Raw genomic sequence first — 23284 nt, 5'->3', positions numbered from 1 at the left:
AGAATCACCAGTTACAGACAAGGCGCAGCATATGGAAAGGTCACCTCAATTTGATGTAAAACTTTTTTCTGCAGACACTAATTACACAAATTCTAAAAACTTGATCAGCAGCAGCATGAATTATGGAGCTGAATATACATCCTAATGACAGCATTTGATTTCTTTTCAATCCAATCAGAATTTTCTCTCTTAAAGGTCAAACTGGGCTGATTGATAAATTAATGCAGCTTCATTGTGCACATTAGGAAGTGTGCTTCTTGTGTCAATGACAGTGCCCTACCTTGGGAACCTTCAAGGTCTCGAGAGGCTACGCTCCTTAACTAATACAACCAAGCAGGGTCAGCCACAACACCCAGCACAGACCACAGCCAGCCCAGCATAGGCTCGGCCAAACGTCTGTGCACCCACACACCAGTGCAAAACTCGGATTGGCCCACTCTGACCCACTCTCCCTAAAGTCCATATAAAGCCTCCAATGCACCATGTTTTCTTTCTTAATAAATGACCACGTTACATCCCCAGTGCAACACTGCCCCAACCAATAACTGAATCAAATTCAAACGTTACAGCAGTGTTCCAGAACGCAAGTGGGCAGTTATAGAGGTGAAGGTTGGGGAAAGGATGAGGAGTTTATCACCATATTTTGATTTGCTCCCAGGCATCGATTCCTTTTCCATTCCAAAGTGGCCTGTAAAAACAAGCCCAGTAATGATTTTGTTGTCCTTTTGTTACAACTTGACCATTTCTGAACATGAGAAACAAATACAAGAAAACACCTTTTGAGTACAAGAGAACAAATAAAAGTCAGGAATGATGCAATGTGTGATGTAACTTGTCAGTAAAAATTAAAAACTCATTAGAACTTTCAAACTTTTATATTTTAATTTCACGGTTTAATAGAACTTGAGAACAAGATTTTCACAATAAAAAAATACAAAACTTAGAAAACGTGAAAGATAAAATGGGACAGATCAGGATGTGGGTTTTCTGAGAGGCAAATTTCCCAGAGGAAATCCAACCAGTGCCATCTTCCCGACAGCACAGCCAATCAGCTCCATCCTCCCAAAAACGCAAGATTTTCTAAACCTACTGGCAAAGTATTAAGCATTAGTGTTCAATAACAGCTGTGCGTGGCAATCTCTTCCCATTGAAGAACAAGGCATACTATGATCTACTTATCTTTGGCACAACTACTGTCCTTCTGGGGGGGGCGCTCTAAACTGTGTCCCCCAGGGAAACAGGTGCAGAGATTTTTTAGTTCCAGCTGACAGTGATGGAGGGGGTCCAGCACAGCTACCCGAGAAGTTAAGGCCTGCTGTTTATTTGCCTTTGGTCAAACAGTCGAGCGTTGCGACTAGCTGATGTGGCGGCCATTTTGGACCGTTTGTTCAGTCTCCCGAACCACAATGGTGTCCTGAGTGGAGTGTTTTTGGGCTGTGAAGTTTCATCCCTGCAATCCTCTGGACAGAAGGAGTGAGCGTTCAGGGGTTTTTACTAGTGTTTCACAGCTCACACTGAGAAGGGATGAGCAGTAGTGGGTAATAAACTCAAAACTAGCATCATTAGTCAGGTTTCAACTAAAAAAAAAAAACTGTATATTGTTTTTACTTTCTTTTTAAAAAAAAGGAAATATTTTATACATTTTTGTTTTGTAAGTAGCACATTAGAGAAATTAGTATGAGAAAAGTAACCAGTTCTTTAATAAAACTTTACAAAAATACACTTAGTTTCAGAGAGAAGCCAAATACAAGAGGTGGTGGTCAAATATTGACCAATTTTTTTTTTCCTTTTTCATATACATTTGTAAAAAAAAAAAAAAACTTGGTCTAGCACCTATATAAAAATGAGGTACAAAGCAATATACAGCATTAAAAACGGGGGAAAAAACCAAACCGCTCTTTTTTTGAATTTCGCTATTTAGTCAGTCGATTTGGTAACCAAGGAGAGGGGCTGAGACTGAAACAGGGCATGATGGGAATGCGCTGCCGAGTGGAGCGAGGTGGGCGGAGACAGCATGGAGGGCGGCAGGGAGGAGAAGGCCATCGGGCGGGAGAGGAGGAGGGGCGTGGTCCGGTGGAGGGAGACGCCGGGCGGAGAGGCTGCTGAGGAAGAGCAGGGGGAGAGGGAGGAGGTGGAGGAGGAGGAGGAGGAGGGGGGGGGGGCCGCGGAGGCCCTGCTCAGCAGGGGGAAGGGGGGACGCGGGCGGCCCTCGGGCCGGGTGGTGAGGGAGAGGGGCTGGGCCTGCTCGGAGTGGGTGGGGGCGGGCGCGCCCGGGGAGGCCAGGGCCGCCGTGGGCGTGGCGGGGGAGTCCAGCATGGAGCCGTGGGAGGAGGCGGGGCTGGCGCACGGCTTCTCCGGGGGCATGTGCGGCACGAACGGCCTCTTGCTCTGACACAGGATCACGTCTGTTCAACAAAACAAACAGAAAACCCGTAACACTTGAGTTACACGCCATAAGGCACGGATACTCAAATCAGCACCCGGAATCCAAATCCGGCCCTGGTTTTCTTCTCCCCCAGGTAAATCAGCTGAACAATTGGCGCTACTGATTGGCCAGACTGCATTCACACCTGACTCCCAGGTAAAGGGAGGCTGGAAAACCAGCAGTACTTGGACCCTTAGGGCAGTGATTAGAGTAACAGGGCCATAAAGCGTACGTGACATAACACACATTACGGATTTGGCAAATATGTGCAGAGACAGAGATTGTCAGTGCATCACAGATATGACTGAGCACGATTATTCTAGAATATTCTCAAGGTAAAAATCCTAGGATGCCTTCAAGTAAAGCATCCAAGGACTGCTTTAAATTACACAGGTCAGAGACAAACATGGAGGAGTCCAACATCACAGCAGGGAGAGTGGTTTTAATCTTTCCCTCCCTCAAGCAGAGCTACTGAAAGGAGGGGAGTGAGCCAGCCCTCATAGTGGGCGGAGCTACAAAGTGCTGTCATGCTCGTACGAACCAATAAAAAAACGGAACACCACAGCGTGAAATTAAGATTTCTTCGGGTCGGTCAGACGACGGCCTCCTACCTTCTGTTAAGTCAGGCCTTTTACCGTCTCGCTTCCTCTTCTTCCGTTTTCCCTGCAGAAGCAAACCGAACGGTTACTACACCTGAAACAGCACGTGTGCACTGTCCATCAAACTAGCCAATACAGGAACTGACTGCACACCCTGTGGAGTTCACAAAGTGTGTATACGTGTATGAGTGTGTGTGTGTGTGTGTGTGTGTTTGCGCATGTGTGAATAATCAAGCAGGCCCGCGACTGAGCGAGTTAGGTTCAGCGAGCGAGCCAGTGTGTCTAATAGTGTTGCCATAATGCAGTGTTGTGAAAGCCTCTGTGTAAAGATGTATTAGACGGCTATTAGCAGACCCTACAGATGAGCATGTAGTAGCATATGTGCATCAAATTCCGTGATGAGTGTGAGTGTGTTTCCCAGTCTCTTGTGTGTGTGTGTGTATGCGCATGTGAGTGTGTGTGAGTGTGTATGTGCGTGCCTGCGTGTGTGTGAGTGTGTATGTGTGTGTGAGTGTGTACGTATGTGTGTGTACACGCACGTGCTAGTGACTCACATAGTTATCCCGTGCTGACCAGCCCGGGTAGAGCTGGGAGTGCAGCTGTCTCTCTTTCCTCGCCAGCTCGTAGTACTTGGCCTGCTCCTCCCTCGTCAGAGAGTGCCACTGTCAACACAAGAACACAAGTCATCACCATCTATACACACAACGCTCAAAAATACACACACACACCCACAGTCAGTGCTATCATCCACACACGATAACAATCACAATGAGCTGCCCCCTGGGGCTCTGGTTCTTGGGGAGGGATGTGGGGGGGAGGAGTAGGGGGGGGGGGATGTTTTCGTGCTCCCGGCACCAGTGCCACTGTAGATGGCTGTGGGGGCTGATTGCAGGAGTCCCCCCTTTTTTAGGTGAGACACACGGGGTCAGATGTAGTCGCTGACCCCACAGCCGGAGTCTCAGGGCAGACCTCCTCCACCAAAGGCTGGCGTCCAGTAGACGCTGAACCCCTCTGTGGCTGATGGACTGCCTTCACTAGTGCTTCACTGGCGACAGTGAGAAGGGAGACATGGCTGTTCCCACAAATGGCCTTGTCCCTCTTCTTGTAAATTACTACAATGCTGCCATACTTCCACTCTTGAGGGAGTGTCTCTGACTGCCTCAGACCCACACACACACACACACACACACACACACAGACACACTCACCCTCCTGCCCAGGATCTGGTTGATGGCAGCGCTCTCCTTCAGAGTGCACTCGGCCACCACCTTGGCCCTCATCTCCTTCATGTAGAGCATGAAGGCGTTCAATGGCTTCTTAACGTGGGGCTTCTTCTCTTCTTCCCTCTTCGCTGACCCCGAGGACTTCCTGCACAGATGCACCATGGGAAACGTAGTCACGACACCGCTCAAACCAGCCATGTTGCATGCGCAGCGGTGGTGCGGGTGTGGTTGGGGCTGGCTGGCGCTTACGTGTGAGCGGAGTGTCCGACGCCGTCGCCGTTGGGCTCCTGCTTGACGGCCGGGGAGACGATGGCGGGGTGGGGGATCCCCGTCTGGTGCAGGCCGTGGTGCGGGTGGGGCACCATGTGGGGGGAGAAGCGGTTGGACACCAGACTGGTGGGAGATACGGACAAGGAGGTCAGGGGGAGGCTGAGAGACAGGGTGATCTGGGGAGGCTGATGGAGAGGGAGATCTGGGGAGGCTGATGGAGAGGGAGAACAGGGAGACAGCGAAACAGAAGGGACGTCCCGCTCCCGCAGCGGGACAGCGCTCACCTGGACATGGACGCGTTCATGGCGAGCGCAGGATAGGGGCTCCTAAAGCCACCCCCAGGGAGAGAGTACACGGGCTGCCCCTGTCTACAGAGAGAGAGGGAGGGGGAGGGAGAGAGAGAGAGAGAGAGAGAGAGAGAGAGCTCAGCGTAGAAATCAGACACAGCTTCTGAAACTGAATCCTCAATCTGTGACACAGAGAACACCTGGTCACTGCCCGGTCCAGAGAGGTCTGGAGGTCAAGCACAGCAATGACAGTGCGCTTGGCTAAGAGGACCCTTCCATGAGCAGAGCCGTCTGTGAGGGCTGATCTATCTGTATGGCCCATCTGTCTGTGTCTGTATGAACTGCCCTGACTGTGAGGGTGGGCAGAAAACGGGCGACTCACTGCGGCACCAGCCAGCCCAGGGGGTGAGGGATCTGCCCGACCGCCCCAGGCGAGAGGGGGTAGTACGGCGAGAGCTCCGAGGGGTGAGGGGTCCGCGGAATACCTGGAGAGAGAGAGAGAGAGAGAGAGAGACGGGGGTGAGTGAGGGTTGGGGAGGCAGGTAGAGGGGTAGATTCAGATTCAGGGGACAAAACAGGTCAGATGCAGGGGACAAAACAGGACAGGGATCCATGGCAGACTCTGGGGGGGGGGGGTGGCACCTGTTTTCGGGTCCAGGATCTCCGGGGAGAGGTGCGAGGGGGGGCTGGTGGGGGAGAAGCGGTCGTTGCTGTAGGAGATGAGGGGCGTCAGGGGGTGCATGTGGGGGGCGTGCTGCACCACCGGAACCTTGTTGGACTGGAGGGGGGGGGGAGGGGTGGAGGGGGGCAGAAACACAGGAGAGCAGGGATTCAGCATCGCGCCAGAGACCACGCCCCCTTCGCTCACCCGGCCAGTCAAGCGGACCGCCACCTTTCGCCGACAGGAAGAGCCCTTCCTGGAGCCGCCTCGCTGAGCGACGCCATCGCCCCAGCGTCTCACACGAGGCTGTGAGGCACTCTGTGAGCTGCACAACAGCGTTACACTTTCTGCCCAAGACGCCTTACATTAGACCACTTATCGGGTCGAAAAGAAAAGTAAACTTTAATTACCTGTCGTTAATCGATTTTATGAACTTTTCATGACCCGGCTGGGCCAGAACCTGCTCCTAGTGCTGTGTCAGCACGTACAGAGTCCGTGCGCAATCACGAATCGCACCTGATGCGGTAGTAAATGATCTGACGTCAGAGGCCACATTAAATGCTTCCAAAAAAAAATATCGCTGATATCTGTTGGCTGTTGATAAGACAGCCAATCAGCAGCAAGGCCTTGCGGATTCCATGTAATTTTTTACAAAAATGATCACATGATAACATAGCCAATCAGCAGCAAACTGTCTTCTATGTGATCATGTGATTTTTTTTTTTTACTTTTGTCTTGGCAACAGCCAACAGATATCAGCGATATTCTTTTCTTGGAAGCATTTCACATGGCCTCTGGTCTGATTATTTACTACCGCATCAGGTGCGATTAAAGAAAGAAAAGAAAGTTTGCCAATACACCCCACGGCAACAGTTATTCTCATCATACTTTAAAAACCTGAGATTCCAGATACCGGGCAGCCCTAGCAGTAGCAGTAGCAGTAATAATAATAACAGGGATCATAATAATAATGATAATAGTAATAAAAATTATAATAATAACAATATTAACAGTATTTCAGGTCCTAGGAAATGCTGCTCAGCAGTGCAGTCATTTTCCATGTCTGCCAGTATGAATGAGAGGTTTGTCAGCCCAGCACATCTCATTCGGCTGGGGTGGGGATGGGGGGAGGGGAGGGGGTGGGTGGACGGAGAATGGGGGTTCTGTTACCCTGGCCTTACACCACCCGCCCCCTACCCCCTACCCCCACCCCCCTCCCCGGGCACTAGCAGGCTGCTGCAGGGAACAGGGCTCTTATTGAGCGCTGCGGGTTCCTGTCTGGGGCGGACTGGAGCGGGACAGCCCGCCCGCGCTCCCGAAAGTGTGTGAGCCGTCTGTGAGCTGTCAGCCTGGACCGTATTTAACACGGCGTTAATGTGAGCTCCTCACCGGCACCCTCTCCCCCCCCCAAGCCCCACCCCCCACCCCCCACCCCCTTTTCCTTGCCGTTGTGAATTTACTCCAGCAAAGCTTCCACCGCACGGAAAAGCTAATCAGCGTTAAGATTTCACATTTTAATTCAACAACTACAAAGCTAAATATACCGTCCATTCCCTGAGATTCCCCTATGAGGTGATATGAGTGTAACTACAGGTGACTGTTTACCTTTTCTCTGGCCACTCTGCCAAGAACAAACAAAGCAACAGGAGACTTTACAGGAGTACAGAATTCCCACCACTAACACCCAGGCTTACAGGAAACGTGGCTACCACCAGGGGGCAGTGGTGAGCTCTGGCACAGTGGCTACGGCCGTGTCCAAATTGGAGCACGTGTCTACCATTGAGTACACAACTTGTATACTCAACAGTAGGCAAGTGCGCTGATTTGGACCAGGCCCATACTTACAGAAGAGAAAGATACAGGCCATGTCAGAATCAGAGGACTTGCCTGAAATTGAGTGTAGCTGTTGAGTACAGTGTATGAGAAAGTTAAGTAGGCAAAAAAAGTAGTGTACTTTACATGCTGCCTGCCTAGTAGACAGCGCATACTTTGAGGACACAGTTGTTAGGAGGGTGATTTGGACACAGCCACAGTGAAAAAGAAGTAAGGAGAATAAGAAAGTGAGCGAGAGAGAAAGAGTTTTTTTTATTAAAGCCTCCTGCTCTCTAAAACATCACTGACTGACCCCTGCCTGTAAGACTACACCACTTATAAGTGCAGTAATTTCTACTCTGTGAAACCAAAACAAAAATACCCTCACATAAAAGCTGAGAATGTGCACTTTAACCACATGTGAATTGCAGAAAACAGAGCTAAATTAAGAGAAAAACAGTTATACAAGTACAGTGGCCTCCAAAAGTACGGGAACAGTAGAGCGAAATTAGTTCTTTTTCTATACACTTAAGCCAGTTGGATTTGATATCAAAAGATGAACATGTGAAACAAAGGTACAATCAGCTTTTACTTCATAGTATTTATATGCGTATGTTCTACCATTTCACAGAAGACAGCTGTGTGTCCATATATATATATATAAATATAAATATAAAAACACGCACACTCAGCAATTTAGGCTATGTTCAGAGGCACAGCGAGAACACAGAAGAGACTCGCCAGTGACTGCGGTCACGAGCGGAAGCCCTCAAGACCCGACTCAGCAATTTGGCGACGCTCACGTTCCCCTAACGAGATTAACAAGAGCCCCCCCCCCCCCATTACACTGCAGCGGGGCCACTGCACTGAGAGCCATGCAGGGCCTCACAGAACTCCAGCTGAAGCCTGCGGTTCGAAGACAGCCATTAAACTGTCACTCTGTCTTCAATTCTCAGAGGAAGAAAAAAAAAACCAGTGTCCACATCAAAAAACGCTACAGAAAAGAGCCTTCCTCTTTTGGGTGCACCACAGTGTAATGACATGGGCGCACCCTTCGCCTGCCTCCACCAGGGGGCGATAAAAACACACCGTTGCCGCCGGCTCCAGAAACCCACGGTTCACGCGATGGCCAGACAGGCTCCGCAGGGACGAGACAGGCTACGACCCGAATTTGCAAGGGGGGGGGCGAGAACAGCGAGGGAAGGCCGTGCGCCCCGTCCCGCGGTCCTGGAGGCGTCCAGACCGCACATCTCTTAAAACGCACCTGCTCGAGTGCATTCAACAGAGCAGGACTGGAGCGGCAAATCAAATAGCCCCACCGCGCAAAACCAGGGCTACTGCGCCACCTACAGGCCACCTCTCTCCCTCAGCTGGACCTGGTGGGAAGGACCCTCCAGACAAGGGATGGACTTACAGACAAACCAGGGGCCAAACCAGGGGCCAAATGCAGACAAGTCTACATACAGCACCCACATGCGTGCACTCTGTCACTGACCTCCACTGCAGCTCCAGAATGAACAGGCACAGCACAGATATCACTGCAACGTACCCCCTACCCTCCCCACCCCTCCCAAACCCCCAACATCCCCCACAACAGCTGGATTAGGGGCAACCCGGCTGCATTAAAGGCTCTTCAGGGACGCCCCTTTGCCCCCTCTGGGGATGGCGCTGAACATTATACAAATATTTCCGATGGAATAATGCCAAAATGACACACCTCTGAGAGCCAGTCCTCCAACCAAGGGAGAAGAGTTAGTCATCTAGTCCCGCGACACACGAGGCATTTAACTTTGCGCTCACGGCGTGAAACGCACTGCCCGAATCCCCAAGCGTCGATCGTCTGAACGGTCACGTCGGACAATCCTAACGGGGCACAACAGATAAACTGGAGTGTTCCGAGCCCGAGGTGAGGTGGACATCCTGACTCCAGTGCAAGCACTGACCAAGCAGAAGTGACTGTGCATCCCACAATGCACCACTTCACTTGCCGCAATGACCCTATGATGTGATACTCCCACCATGGGTGGAAAAAGTTTGGCAGCAAGAAGGTTTCTGAAGTCTCACTTCACATACCCTTGAAAAGAGCCTGTCCAACGTGCACTTTGGGACAGGCAGGTTCACCCAATCAGTATACAGGACACTGCAGAACGGGTTGGTTCATCCAATCAGTATACAGGACACTGCAGAACGGGTTGGTTCACCCAATCAGCATATACAATGCAGCCGGACAGGCTGGTTCGCCCGATCAGCATACAGGGCACAGCTGGACAGTATTCAGGATGCAGTGAACACCACCTTACATACTCCCCCTCCTGAGAGCTCACAGCTGCCCTGCGATGACTCAAACTGCCCAGCCAGGGTTTTTCCATCATCTGCCCCAAACCCGACCAACCCCCCCCCCCTCCCCCGACCCCCCGAGAGAACTCGGAAATCTGATCACCCTAAAAACCTCTTGCCCCCAACACCATGACCCCCCCACCCCACACACACATGCACACACACACGCACACAAACTCACACATACTCACACACAGACACACAAAGACACAGGCAACAAGCACTTTATTTATGGGGCCATGCAAGCATAATGACTCCTCTGGGGACATACGTATGGACGGACAGACAGACAGACAGACGAACAGACGGACGGACGGACGGACGGGCGGGCGGGCGGGCGGACAGACAGACAGACAGACAGAGACAGACAGACAGACAGGCGGTGGGGCTCACGCTCGCAGACACGCGCGGAACACCGCGGACTCCAGAGGGGATTAAGCGCAGTTTGGAGAGGCGAGCATTCCAGGCATGGCATGCCAACGGGGGCCAGAGGGGTGAAGATTTGCCCCCCCCTCCCCCCCCCCCCCCCCCGGACGAGGCAGGGGGTGTGAAAATAATCCCACGCTGCTCCGGATGAACCTACCCCCCCCCCACACCCCCCGGGAGTTTGCATATACACAATCGTTGCCCTGTCTGTCTGACTGACTGACTGACTGACTGACTGATCAAGTCCGTGATAAAATCTCACTCGGGTGTAACATGTCGTTCTGGTGTGGGGGGGAAGGGGGGGGGGGGTCAGACGAGGTGAGCAACCCCAGGTTTCGCCCCGCCCCCGAGGACGATAAGATAAAGACATGGGAAAGAATGTGGCGAAGTCCTGCTCCTAACTCCAGTGAGTCATCTGCGTGGCAGTGTAGCATAATGGCTCAGGAGCTGGTCTTGTAACCTAAAGGTCACAGGTTCGATTCCCCACTAGGACACTGTTGTTGTTGTACCCTTGAGCAAGATACTTAACCTGCATTGCTCCAGTATATACCCAGCTATATGACTGGATACAAGTCGCTCTGGATAAGAGCGTCTGCTAAATGCCTGTAATGTAATAATCCACCTGTGCAGGGATTACACAATGTGATAGGGGGGCGGGGAGGGGCGAAAACACTCACCAGGTGTCCGTGGGTGGGGGATCTGGAGTCCTTGAGGGTTGGGGGTGTCGGAAGGTCCAGAAGAGGCCACTTCATCTGGAGGAACTTTGGGAAGAGGAGAAGAGAGGAGAGGAGAGTCAGCCAAAAAACCAGGGACAACCTGGACACGATGCGGAACAACGGCTGCTGCGACTACAGGGACAACCAGGACCTTCTTTTTTTTAAATGTGAGGTACTGCATGGTGTGACAGTCGATGAAAGCCTTTCAGTATGTCCGGTAATTATTCAATTTCTCAGATTTAAATCAGACACAGGCGGTTCACAAGCTAAGCCTGTGGACTGGGCACAGAGCAATCTCTTTGCACAGAGAACGGGCCCATTCGCTCAGCATGGAGTAGCATGGAGTTTCAGCTGTGACAGCGCCCCCTCCTGGTGCATAAAATAACCATTTCACATTACAGATGAGCGAAGAGCACTACCCCTCCTCCAAGCACTGTGCCGTGGGACAGAGCAGGACGGGTCGTAAAATAAGGCCTGGGGGTTGAGGGAGGGGTGTAGGCCAGCCTCATGTCCACCTGCACTAAGCAACAAGGGGGGGGTTTGGGGGGGACACTGGGGAGGGCTGTGAAATCAGGCCTGTCGGGGAATGTGGAGCAGCAGGAACCCAGCTTGGGGGGGGGGGGGGTACAGCTGGGAGGAAGCCCATCAGTGCTGGAAGAACGGGAAGGTTGGGGGGGGGGGGGCGGTGTTCAGCTAACGCCAATGGCACCCTGGTGGATTGTATTGACCCTACGACCTCAACAACACAAATCATTCTTCTTTCCACTCCTTACTGTAGATATTATCAACATCCTGTTTGAGTGTGTCCGTGTGTGTGTGTGTGTGTGTGCGCGTGTGTGCATGTGCATGGATGTGTGTTTGTGTGTGTGTCTGTGTATGTGTGTGTGCGTGTGCATGTTTGTGGGTGTGTGCAGGTGTGCATGTGTGTGGGTGCGTGCGTGCATGTGCATGTGTGTGGGGGTGTGTGTGTGTGCGTGCGTGCATGTGTGTGTGTATGTGTGTGTGTGTCTGCGCGCGTTTTGCATAAGTGAGTGAGCTCTATGCTCCATTTTTGAGGTCATTACTAGCCTATGGGCTCTACACATGACTATTGTTATTATATTTTTGCTGGGTTCATTAATAGAAAAGGGCCTTTTAACAGTGTCTCAGGTCCTCTGGTCTCCCGGGCGCTGCTCGCCCATCTGTTTTATGCATCACTCAAACAGCACACATCACATTTTCCTGGGCGAGGGCTTCATTCCTGTAAAGCCTAAGGATTTAGAATCAGACACAGACATGCTCCCTCTGTCAATCGCTCTCTCCATCTGTCTGTCTCCCTCCCTCCCTCTCTGTCTCCCTCCCTCCCTCCCTCCCTCTCTCTCTCTCTCTCTCTCCTTCTCTCCCTCTCTCTCCCTTCCTCTCACTCTCCAATTCAAATAAGCTTCATGTGGCATGACCACACATCAGCATAGTAATGCCAAAGCGATTCTTTACGTAAAACAGCAATCGTAGCAGCAACTACTACGTCAACAATAATAATGTAGGTTAGGGTGCTTGGACCCTCAGTAAAGTGGGTGGGGTGGGGGGGGGGGCTTTGTTAACGAATAAAATCTCTCTCTGTCTTTGGAAGCCTGTAGGCCAGGCCCACACTCCCCGCAGGGCATCTACAGACCAAGTCTTCTGCTGCTCAGGCGGCGATGTAACTTCCCTTTTCTTAGAATCCCACCAATGACATCATTCATTACATTACAGGCATTTAGCGGACGCTCTTACTCAGAATGACTTGCACAACTTTTTTTTACACGGCATTGACATTGCATCCATTTATACAGCTGGATATATACTGAAGCAATGCAGGTTAGGAACCTTGCTCAAGGGCAAAACAGCACCATCCTAACCGGGAATCAAACCCGTGACCTTTCGGTTACGAGCCCAGTTCCTTACCCATTACACTACACTGCCGCCCTATTCTATCATGACATCACACAACAACACGAGTGGCAGATGCCTTGCCGCACCTCCACAGCTCCATCGCCACAGCTGGTGAAAGGCGAAGCGTCGCAGGGCCCGGTGCCCAGCAGACGCACCACCTGGGAAGCGAGCGTGAACCCTGGGTGTTGATCCAGGGACCGCCACCACTCCCAGTCGCTGTCCCAACCGCAGCGATAAAACAAAATGAGCTGTCAAGATGATGAATGCCACTGCTCAAGTTCAGGTGTTGAACGTCGCTGTATTCTAGCAAGTTCCGCCAGAACGAGACACTACTACTGGCACTCAGGCTGCACACAAAGCCAGACAGACAGACTGGCACACACACACACCAGACAGAGACAGACAGACAGACACACACAGACAGAGACAGACAGACAAGGCCAGGGAAAAGAACTCCATTTGTTAAACGACAAAACGGATGAAAAAAGGGTTTCATGACGATGTCACAATGAGTCGCCTTTTTTTCCTCCTTTAATGTTTTTGTTTTTTAAGAGCCTTTCACTGATTGGGCGGTGGGAGGGGGACCAGCAGACAAGGGAAGGAAGCCACGGTCAGCGGTTAAAAAAGGAAAAGGCCTTACAGCACAAAGAAGAGTGAAATAACCTGGAGGAAGTGGGGGTGGTGCTCAGACATGAAACAAATGGAGGGGGGGATAAGCATTTTTATGGTTAAGGGAGCAATATTCATTAAGTTTGGAAATATTAACGTAGCCTAGGTACCTGGATTAGAGTAAATGACACAGCCGCCGGTAGCTAAATGCACTTTTCATACAGCGGTGTGCCAACTTGGGACTGAACACCCTGTTTTATAAATGCATGATGCCTTGTCTATTGTGATATTACTGTAAAATTAGCACTATAATAAGTACTGAGTCATTATTAATCAGCTTGGAAGCTCACGTCACAAGTACAACAAAAATGGCAGCATTTCAGGTTTTTTTTATTTTTTAACAACTGGTCAGGTAAGGAGGACATGTTGGGAGGGTAATGTTTCCTTAGGAAATTTTTGCATCTTTAATTGCTAATAATTAATAAACTATAATTAGAATCATTAAGATTTTGAATAGCAGGCATCTGCGCATGGTAGGATAATATGGCATTCATCATGAATGGGCAGTATAAAACCTGAAGCACTAGGTAGTGTTTACAAAATGGGAAGAATAAGAAGAAAGATCCAGAGCAAGAACAGTGCACTTGTTTGTTTCACATGCAAACTATATCATCGCCCACTGGCATCTTAAAAATTTTTTAAAAAGTAAAAATAAAACCTCGGAATATCTGAATTTATAGAAGAGTGCATTTTGGCCCTTTTTTCTGCATAAAAACACTGAATCCTGAATTAACGCAGCCACTGACGGCTAAAGCATTTAGGCTAACTCAAATCCATGTCCTCTGTGATGTTCATATGAATATTCAAATTTTTTAAAGTCTCTCTCAATTTGCCTTTTTGAGCGACATGCAAATCTCCAGCACTTGTTGGGCAAATGAGGACGTGCCCCTCAGGGCAAAGCAGGGAGATAGGAGCTCACTCACGCTTTCAGACATCAACGAATAACCGGTTATACACTATACAGTCAAAAGTATGGGGACACCTGACATCCAACATCTCATTCCAAAATGATGGGCATTAATATGGAGTTGGTGCACCCGTTGCTGCCATAACAACCTCCACTCTTCTGGGAAGGCTTTTTAATAGATGTTTGAACATTGCTGAAGGGATCTGCTTCCGTTCAACCAGAATAGCGAGGATTAGTGAGGTGGGGCAGTGATGGGATGATTAGGCCTGGCTCGCAGTTCGCTTTCCAACTGATTCCACAGGTGTTGGTCCAATCGCAAGAGCAGATAAGACCAGCATGCCGAGACTTCCTCTCCACTCCTCGCACGCGCGCTGGAGGGAGGAACATGGCCGCCCGCTCCCGAAAACAGGAGCGAGGCCAGAGAGCGCAGCTCCGGTTAGCGAGGCCCACCGGCAGAAACGAAAAAACGAATCGGAGAGCACCGCGGACCCTCTGGGGGGGGGGGGATAAAGCCTAAAGTGTTTACCGTTTATCGACGTGAACTAGAAAAACCCCCCCTACCGTCTCTGGCTGAGCCATTTGGGCTAATGAAGTTCCGCAGTAAACTTTTAACCAGACAAACATGCGCGTAAATAGCTCGCAGATGGCCTTCATTTCATTCTTAGCACAGACCCGACGAATGCGTGCGCAAGCACGCACACGCACACGCACACGCACACGCACACACACGCACGCGCGCACACACACACACACACGGAACCACTGGCTGCACTGCTTCGGCTAATATGTACATTTAATTCATTTCTACTTTCCCAGGCTGCACTTGATACATTACGCAGTCACACAGCTGGATGCTGAGCTGATAAACACCAGTATTAATTCCCCAATAACTAACAGCGCTGGGGGGGGGGCATTAACCGAGCCAATCAGACACCCTGCGATCAGCATGGTGCACGGCTGTAACAAAATCCCCCGCAGGCGCAGCGGCCCCCCGAGACGAGGCCGGTGGACCGGCTCAGTGGGCGGGGCGTTCCGACCGCACCCGACCAATCGGAAACTCTCGAGCCCGGGATCCGCAAAACCCAGAGAATCGGACCTTGCCTGCCCGTGCGGTGGGCGGCCATTTTGGTCAGCGTTCGCGGCTCGTCCTGTTCATGGGAGGCATTGAGGCTTCACGCTGCTCTCTTTACAGACCACCTCCCACCTCCTCCCACCTCCCGCCTCCTCCGCGTTTTAAGGGAGCGCTGTGTGAAAGGATAATTATAGACCCCCATTGTTGGGTAAACGACGGCCCCTAACCCCTCTCCCCCGCGGTGCTAATTAGAAGTTAATTGGCGGGGAGAGGAAGGGGCCGTTTGCCTGGCGTCACAGGGGCAGGCATTCCTGTGGGCTTACACAGACCGCACCACATACAGCTAAAGCTGGGGGCATAAATCTCTTTATCCCACCAACAACAACTGGGCGCATTCCTCTGACAGGAAGTTGTAAAAGAGAGACCGGGGGGGGGGAGGGGGTGAGTAGAAGGAAAGAGTTACATTCAAGCAAGAGGGAAAATGTATATGCGTATAAATACACCGCTCCCCCTTTCCTTGACTGAATAGTGCTATTATCAGCGGTAGAAACTGAAGGAAGAAAATGTAAGTTACTGAGGGGAGGAAAAATATGTTCATGAAGTTAATCAATGTTAAATGGATTTGCCAACTATCCATTGCATATTTAAACTCATATTGCTTCGATGAGTACCTCATCATGAGGCAATCCACGCTGCATAACTACAAATCAAATGAAAATGGCCAAACTAAAAAACAAAGGAAAACCATAATGTCCAAAGGACAGCTAAAAACCAATGATAACTGCAGACACAATTTTGTATTAAAATATTAACACTACTTTTAAAGACTCATACAAGCATAGTTAGCATACACTTGTCTTGTCTTGTGAAAATTATAATTTTCCAGTAACCAAAGGTATCCAAAGCAGAGGAGTAGACATTCTATGTTCATTTCTAATTCCTAAAAGACCTGGGTCACGTACACGTGTGAGGTAACTGTAGACAGTACAGAAATTTGAACATGCTGCTACAGTTCTGTCAGGAGAGGAAGAAAAAAAAATCTTAGCAAAATGTTTACTCACATATGTTTGCATAAGCCCATCACTCAAAGAACAACAACTGTATCCCTGCTAGGATTCTAATCTGCATTATTCTGGCTAAACAAATGCATACATACACACAAACTGTCTGTGTGTGTGTGTTTGTAAAAACTTTATTTAAATCCACTACAGCATTATTTAATTGTAATAGATTATACAAACATTAGCGGCATTTGTGTAAATGTGCCATAGTTAGCCAGGGAGGCTAATTTCATCTGTAGTCGTTGGGCTACACGTTTTGGCACGGTGGAGGAAGTCGGAGCACCCGGAGGAAACCCGCGCGAACGCGGGGAGAACGAGCAAGCGCCAAGCAGAGAGGATTGGGGCCCAGCCCGAGACTCGAACCCAGAACCTCCTCCTTCTGGTGAGGCGACAGCGCTAACCACCGCGCTGCCCCCAAACTCTTAAATGTGCTTCACACCTCTGTTAGATTTATACAAGGGTTTCGGTTCAGGGGTAAAAAGAAAAAGATGATGTGGTTGGGGGGGGGGGGGGGCACACACCACTCACCATTTTATAGACTTTGTACCTCTTTGTTAATGAGGAATGAGGTGAAAAGGCCCGGGGGTGGGGGGTGGGGGGTTGGGTTAGGAATGAGTGACAGAAATAGCCGGGTGTGGTTAGTCACTACTCTGTGACCTGTATGTACCCCGAGCGTTCCTGTAATTGATAGCTGAGAGTGAGTCGGGGCCCTGGCCGCGAGCGCAGGTCGTCCCCCCCTGCCCCCCTGCCCCTCCCCCTGCCCCCCTGCCCCCCTGCCCCCGCCCCCCCCCCCCCCGGGCGCTGATCTGATCTGCTGCCGGGAGGCTGCCGCGGAACCTGTGAGACCAGTTACTTTCAAACACGGCCAGACACGTGTGCCCATGAGCCAGACACCCAGGCCCCGGTTACCTCAGAACCGCCTGTCACAATAACGCCTCATTATGAGAGCTGTTAATGAGGGAGAGAGAGAGAGAGAGAGAGAGAGAGAGAGAGAGAGAGAGAGAGAGAGAGAGAGAGAGAGAGAGAGACACAGACAGACAGACAGAGAGAGAGAGAAACGGGGAGAGAGAGAAACGGAGAGAGAGAGGCAGACAGAGACACAGAGAGAGAGAAACGGAGACAGAGAGAGAGAGACAGGCAGACAGTGACATGCGAATAAGACGAGAGTCATGTCATTCTGGAAATAAACTACAGTAGATCTCAGGCAAATAAGTTCCACTGTACTTCAGGAAGCAGGATCCTTGAACACACCACTAAGTATCCTTACCTGTGTCTGATTACCAGTGCTTCAGGGAGCTTTGACCTGGCAGTGAATACACTGAAGGAGAAGGCACGCAAGGCTTTTTACACCATAAAGAAGAGGCCCTATAATTTAAACCCACTCATTAAAATTCGGATTAAATATTTTAAAGTGCAATTGAACAATTGCTCTTTATGGTCATGAAGTGGGGGGTCCCATTACCAACCAGGATCACCCCAAATGGGAAAAGCACCCTATAGAATCCCTGCATGTGGAATTTTACCAAATTATTCTTTAATTACAAAGAAAAACACCACAAACAATGCATGTAGGGGAGAATTTGGCTTTCATCCAATAATCGCCAATATATAAAAATGGGCTTTAAAATTATGGGCTCATTTCATGAGTAGTAATCCAAACTCACTCCACCATAAAGCCCCGTTATGCCAAGAGCAGGACAGAGAAAAGAGCCCCCTCACCCAGCTAGCCTTGAAGCTCACTGAACAGACCAACACTACTATCAGTCAGCTTCAGGACATCACCTCAAGCACACCTTCAATTAAAGTGAACCAAAATGATCAATCACCTCAAAAGCTCTTATTTACACCATTGGGACGCATCTATTAATACTCAAAACAAACTGGAATGCTACCGGGCCCTTTAATATGTTAGCTGGGAGTTCTGCAGGTCAAACTTGTTGCTTGTCACATATGGAGCTTACATGTTCCTGTGTGTTGTATGTGTTGCTTTGGCAATATAGCTGTGATTGTACAGCCAATAAAGCAAACTGAAACTGACAGAGAGAAAGAGAGAAGGAGAGAGAGACAGACAGACAGAGATAGACAGAAAGGGGAAACAGCTTTTAGCCACCGTGGCCCTAGTCTCTGGAACAGTCTGCCTAAGGATCTGAGGGACTCCTCCTCTGTGGACATTTTTAAAAGAAACCTTAAGACATATCTTTGTAGCCTGGCTTTTACGTAAGGTGCCTTGTCATTTGTTGTTTTATTAATCTATTGTTGTTTTACTGGCTTTTAATTAAGGTGCCTCGTCATTCGTTGTTTTATTAATCTATTGTTGTTTTATTCTTTTACTCTTATTATTTTAATGGTTGTTTTGCTTTTTTTTGTACCTTTACTCACCTCTGTTTGTTTACTTTTGTTTTTGTAGCATTGTCTTTCGGTCATGTGCATCTCACTGGGCTACAGCCACTGTATGAAATGTGCTATATAAATAAAGATGGATTGATTGATTGATTGAAAGAGAGAGAGAGACAGAGAGAGCGAGAGAGAGAGAAAGACAAACAGACAGAGAAAGGGTCAAAGAGGGCACATCATAAATGAGGCCGGGCTTAAGAAGTGACAATACCTGTCCAAACATGTCACACACGGCAAAAATTCATCACGCGATAAAAGTTTACTACATTCAGCTACTACACGCGACACACACTTAACTTTACCTGTCCATAAACCAGTAACCGCCACTAAACGCATCCTTAGCATCCGCTAAAACTACTGCTGATCCTTAACCCTCCACAGCACCCGCCTGCTTGTCCTTAACTCTCCACAGCACCAGTCTGCTGATCCTTAACCCTCCACAGCACCTGACTGCTGATCCTTAACCCTCCACAGCACCCGACTGCTGATCCTTAACCCTCCACAGCACCCGACTGCTGATCCTTAACCCTCCACAGCACCAGTCTGCTGATCCTTAACCCTCCACAGCACCAGTCTGCTGATCCTTAACCCTCCACAGCACCCGACTGCTGATCCTTAACCCTCCACAGCACCAGTCTGCTGATCCTTAACCCTCCACAGCACCCGACTGCTGATCCTTAACCCTCCACAGCACCAGTCTGCTGATCCTTAACCCTCCACACCACCAGTCTGTTGATCCTTAACCCATTAACCGCCGAACAACCTCCCCGACCTCGAGACAGCGGCAGCCAAGAACCTGCCACGGCTGCCCCGCGGGCGTAGTTTAGAGCCGCCGCGATCGCGCAGAAACACACAACGGCAGAGTGACACCCGGGGAGAGCCGCCATTACGGCTCAATACAGGCTGGGCTGAAAAAAAAAACAAAAAAAACCCAAATAATTAAAATACCAACCGCGTGTGAATTTTAAACCACAGACACGCCCCAGGTAAAAGCAAGCAAAGCTCTCTCTCTCGGGCAGGAGAGCGCAACGTCGAACGTGTTTCTCCTTTTAGCCGAATTAAGCCGGCCTTAATGAGCTCACTGTGCGTGCCGACGCCGAGGCGTGTCCACATTACCCGTTTTGGGTTTGGACGCGAGCGGTGTTCAACTTACAGCTACCAAAAAGAGAAGTGATGTAAATAACTGGGCCGCATAGGCAATGCAAAGCAGAACTGAGCAGAGAAACGGTTAGCGCTTAGCAGCCACCAACACTCCACAGCGGTACCGCGGCTAGCCCTGTTCTGCGTCTGATAGCCAGACTCGAGTGGGTCAAAGGTCACCGTTTAAAACCCCTGCGCAATCGCTTCTTCCCTCTCGCATTTCCAGCATTCCTTACGCCTCTAGATAAAGACGCATGCTCTACTGCACGTACGCCGAATGCACATTTCCATATCTGAAAACATTAAACGCAGGACGGCTGGATGTGGTGACAGTAACCCTGCGCTGAGGTATAAGTCTCTGGACACGACTGTGACATGACTGAGTCCGCTCTCACTCTAAAGCTTCTAGAACTGCCACAGCACACTGAACCAGTGTTGTCTAGGGCTGGATATACACCGTGCCATGATTTTGCAGTCGCAACACAAAATTTGCGAACCGTGCAACGATTCTTTCGTCGCGACCCGAAAGAGGCCATCTCAGAACTCTCGGTGTGACGAGCTCACAGACGGCTGGGTTTTGCGAATCTCAGCCTCCGACTGGCAGTGGGAGAAACAGCGAGCCAAAATTTGGGACAGTGGCTGGCAGTGACGCATTAGGTGCACAACCGCAGAGGTAGAATTGCAGGAAGTAAAAGGTAAACGCGTGGCTAGGTTTCACGCTCTGTTTAGGGAATGTTGCCTCACCGATCCTGCCAGTGAGGCTGACCGCTCCTTCCATTTCACCCCCCTCCTGTTCGGAAGCAGTAACTCCGTGTATTTTTACCAAGTCATTCACAGTCGAGAGAATTTCTCACAATACCTTTCGTTAAGGGAAGTTCAGGCTATGCAAAAACAACTATTTTCTTTGTCATTTCCTGACAAGTTCTCATCGTCGCAGTTCTCGAAGTTTGGCGGAAACAGAAACGGGAAAGAAGCGCCCAAGAAGTTGCCAAAGTTCCGGATAGTTCCGGGTACGGACGGTTCCAGAGACGTTTTTGTGCAGTGCAAAACGGCCACATGTAACGTGTAAGTCTGACGAAGAGCCACAAGGCTCAAAACGTTCCTTGCTTTTTGGTGTTAATAAAGTTATGGCACTTGGGAGCGTGCAGTGACTCTTCCTGTGATGGACTCTTCCTTTTTATTCAGTCCACTGTTCAGCGCCGGTCAGAGTTTTTTTTGAATGTGTGTGTATTTTCTGTGACCTTCTGTTAAACGGGACATTAATAAGCGGGTTTGTTGCTTGCACCTCCGCAACAAACAGCACAGGAGCACAAACTTATTGGTGAATACGAATGTATTAAATTCAGCACTAAATATGCCGTCATTGCCATGTTATTAACATGTCCTCATTGACAAAACTACGGAATGAATGGGGAACTAAAATTTGACACGGGGGACAATCTTCATGTTGGATCTTTAATCCGATCGGTTACTCGGGGTCGAAGTTCCCCCGACGGCGTGTTCCTCGTCCGGCTGCTTCGCCGGCTCGCCTCACATCGCCCCGCATCCCAACATGCCTTGCAAACACAACAAATCGCCTCTCGCTGAAAACGAACGGAGGCAATGAGGCCACCGGAAAAATTCTCCTCTCGTAGGCCTTAAACTGAACACCGCAGCAAAGCTTTGCGACAGGCTTCCTCTCACTCATTCCCACACAAACTGCCAGACACACTCACAGGCCACTAGCCACGCCCACTACCTCAACATCCCTTCAATTCTTAAAGGCACAGTATTTATTTTCCATTGGATGGCAATCATCTCAGTCAGGAGCATCTTCATAAGCTACTGAAATTGCAAAATGCTGGTACTGCACAGTTTTAGGGTTAGGGTTGGTTAAGGATAGTAAATTTTGGTAAGACAGTACTTCGTAGTGCCAGTATACCGCAGAACGTTCTCACACACACACACACACACACACACACACACACACACACACAAACCTGGAGCGCACTGCTAAGAATGACTACGCCATTATATAATGGGAACGCAATGGTGGGTCATAAAAGGTATAATCAGAACCACAAGGAAATAATGAGGAGGCTGGAAAGAGCCGGTCTCTCTCGCAGAGAGGCCTAACCGCCCATTCAGTCAATTACCACCCTGCCCAGCGCTTTTTCCCCGCCCGCGAACCTGGCGCCGGTCCGGTAAGGTAACACGGGACCGCAGGAACTCAGCCCGAGTTTACAACACATCGCCATGGCAACACACCCCCCCAACACCGAGCCCAACCCCCATCCAACTTGGAGAACAGTAATATTTTCACTTTAGGCTGAGTGCTTCCCAATAGGCTACATGGAGACTCTTCCACTTAGTTATGTAGTTTACTTATTTTGTCAGGCTTTCAGCCAGAATAGCTTGAAGCAACCATCTCAGGGTTTATTCCAGAATATTCCAGAGAGGTTGGCGACTGAGGTCACGACAAACGGATAATGTCAGTGTCATGCGCCGCAAACCCGTGGGTGACCACTTCTGTTCTGGGGCCAGGAGAAATGCGCTCCCAAAACACACCCCTCCCTTTCAAAAAAAAAAGATTTAATGAAGATGATCACTCTTCACCAACACTATATTTACTAACATCACGCAAACCCCTTCCAGTTCCATTATAAACTCCCCAGTACCATGTGACCAAAAGCAGGCCCATAAACATGGCAGTAAAAGGTGCTGAAATTGGCGAGGGTTTTAACGAGCAGGGAAAGAGACTGGCTGTGTTTAGCTTAGCCCCAGGCTAGGAAAAAAAAAACACAATATAAAAACACAATATTACCCGTGTAGGCCACTAAATACTTCAGCACAATAACCTGCTACAACTGAAGTGGGTCCTTAGAAAGCCAGAAGCCAGATGTTAAAACACACAGCACGTGTGCACGCGCACAGGACTGTATCCACACGTTACTTACACGTGTGCAACACACACACACACACACACGCGTGTGCGCACGCCCACCCACTCAGCGGAGTTCAGGCCCAAACCCCCCGGAGATTCCGCCCGTGTTTGCGTTGAGCTGCTTTGCCTGTTCGGCCTCACTTTAATGGCCTAACGTCCAGACGGCACGTCCTAAAGGTCACCCAAACACACTCCAGACACACCCCCCCCCCCCCCACACACCTCGCCCCCCCATGCCAAAATCCCAGCCTAACAAAGAGGTTAAGCCCACAAATCGCCCTCTGCTCTAGGCCCCACTTTACGACCAGGCCCTGACCGGGGGTACGCTCCCCGGGGGATAACACAGGCACCAGGGGACCAGGTGACTGAGCCGACAGAACCAGCGGGCCAGCGGTCGGACGGAGACACGCCCCCAAAGTCCGCTCGAGCGTTCGGAAGACGACCACGGCGC

The 23284-nt window shown here is 50.0% G+C and overlaps 1 protein-coding gene across 1 annotated transcript in view; it reads right to left on the bottom strand.

The window, feature by feature from the left end:
- Positions 1 to 860: 860 nt before the first annotated feature.
- The window catches only part of LOC135240094 (transcription factor 7-like 1-A), a 33997-nt gene continuing 11573 nt past the window's right edge, over positions 861 to 23284 (bottom strand). The window contains exons 4-12 of the mRNA XM_064309343.1: positions 10718 to 10801; positions 5447 to 5582; positions 5187 to 5289; positions 4802 to 4885; positions 4497 to 4640; positions 4233 to 4392; positions 3579 to 3686; positions 3037 to 3088; positions 861 to 2405 (exon numbers count right to left, since the gene is read on the bottom strand). Of these exons, the coding sequence (XP_064165413.1) occupies positions 1918 to 2405; positions 3037 to 3088; positions 3579 to 3686; positions 4233 to 4392; positions 4497 to 4640; positions 4802 to 4885; positions 5187 to 5289; positions 5447 to 5582; positions 10718 to 10801 (1359 nt within the window). The 3' untranslated portion in view covers positions 861 to 1917. The remainder of the gene's footprint in view (positions 2406 to 3036; positions 3089 to 3578; positions 3687 to 4232; positions 4393 to 4496; positions 4641 to 4801; positions 4886 to 5186; positions 5290 to 5446; positions 5583 to 10717; positions 10802 to 23284) is intronic.

Source organism: Anguilla rostrata, chromosome 14 (assembly GCF_018555375.3).
Source record: "Anguilla rostrata isolate EN2019 chromosome 14, ASM1855537v3, whole genome shotgun sequence".
Classification (NCBI taxonomy): Eukaryota; Metazoa; Chordata; class Actinopteri; order Anguilliformes; family Anguillidae; genus Anguilla; species Anguilla rostrata.
Note: the sequence above shows the minus strand (reverse complement) of the source record. Positions and strands in the feature narration are given on the sequence as shown.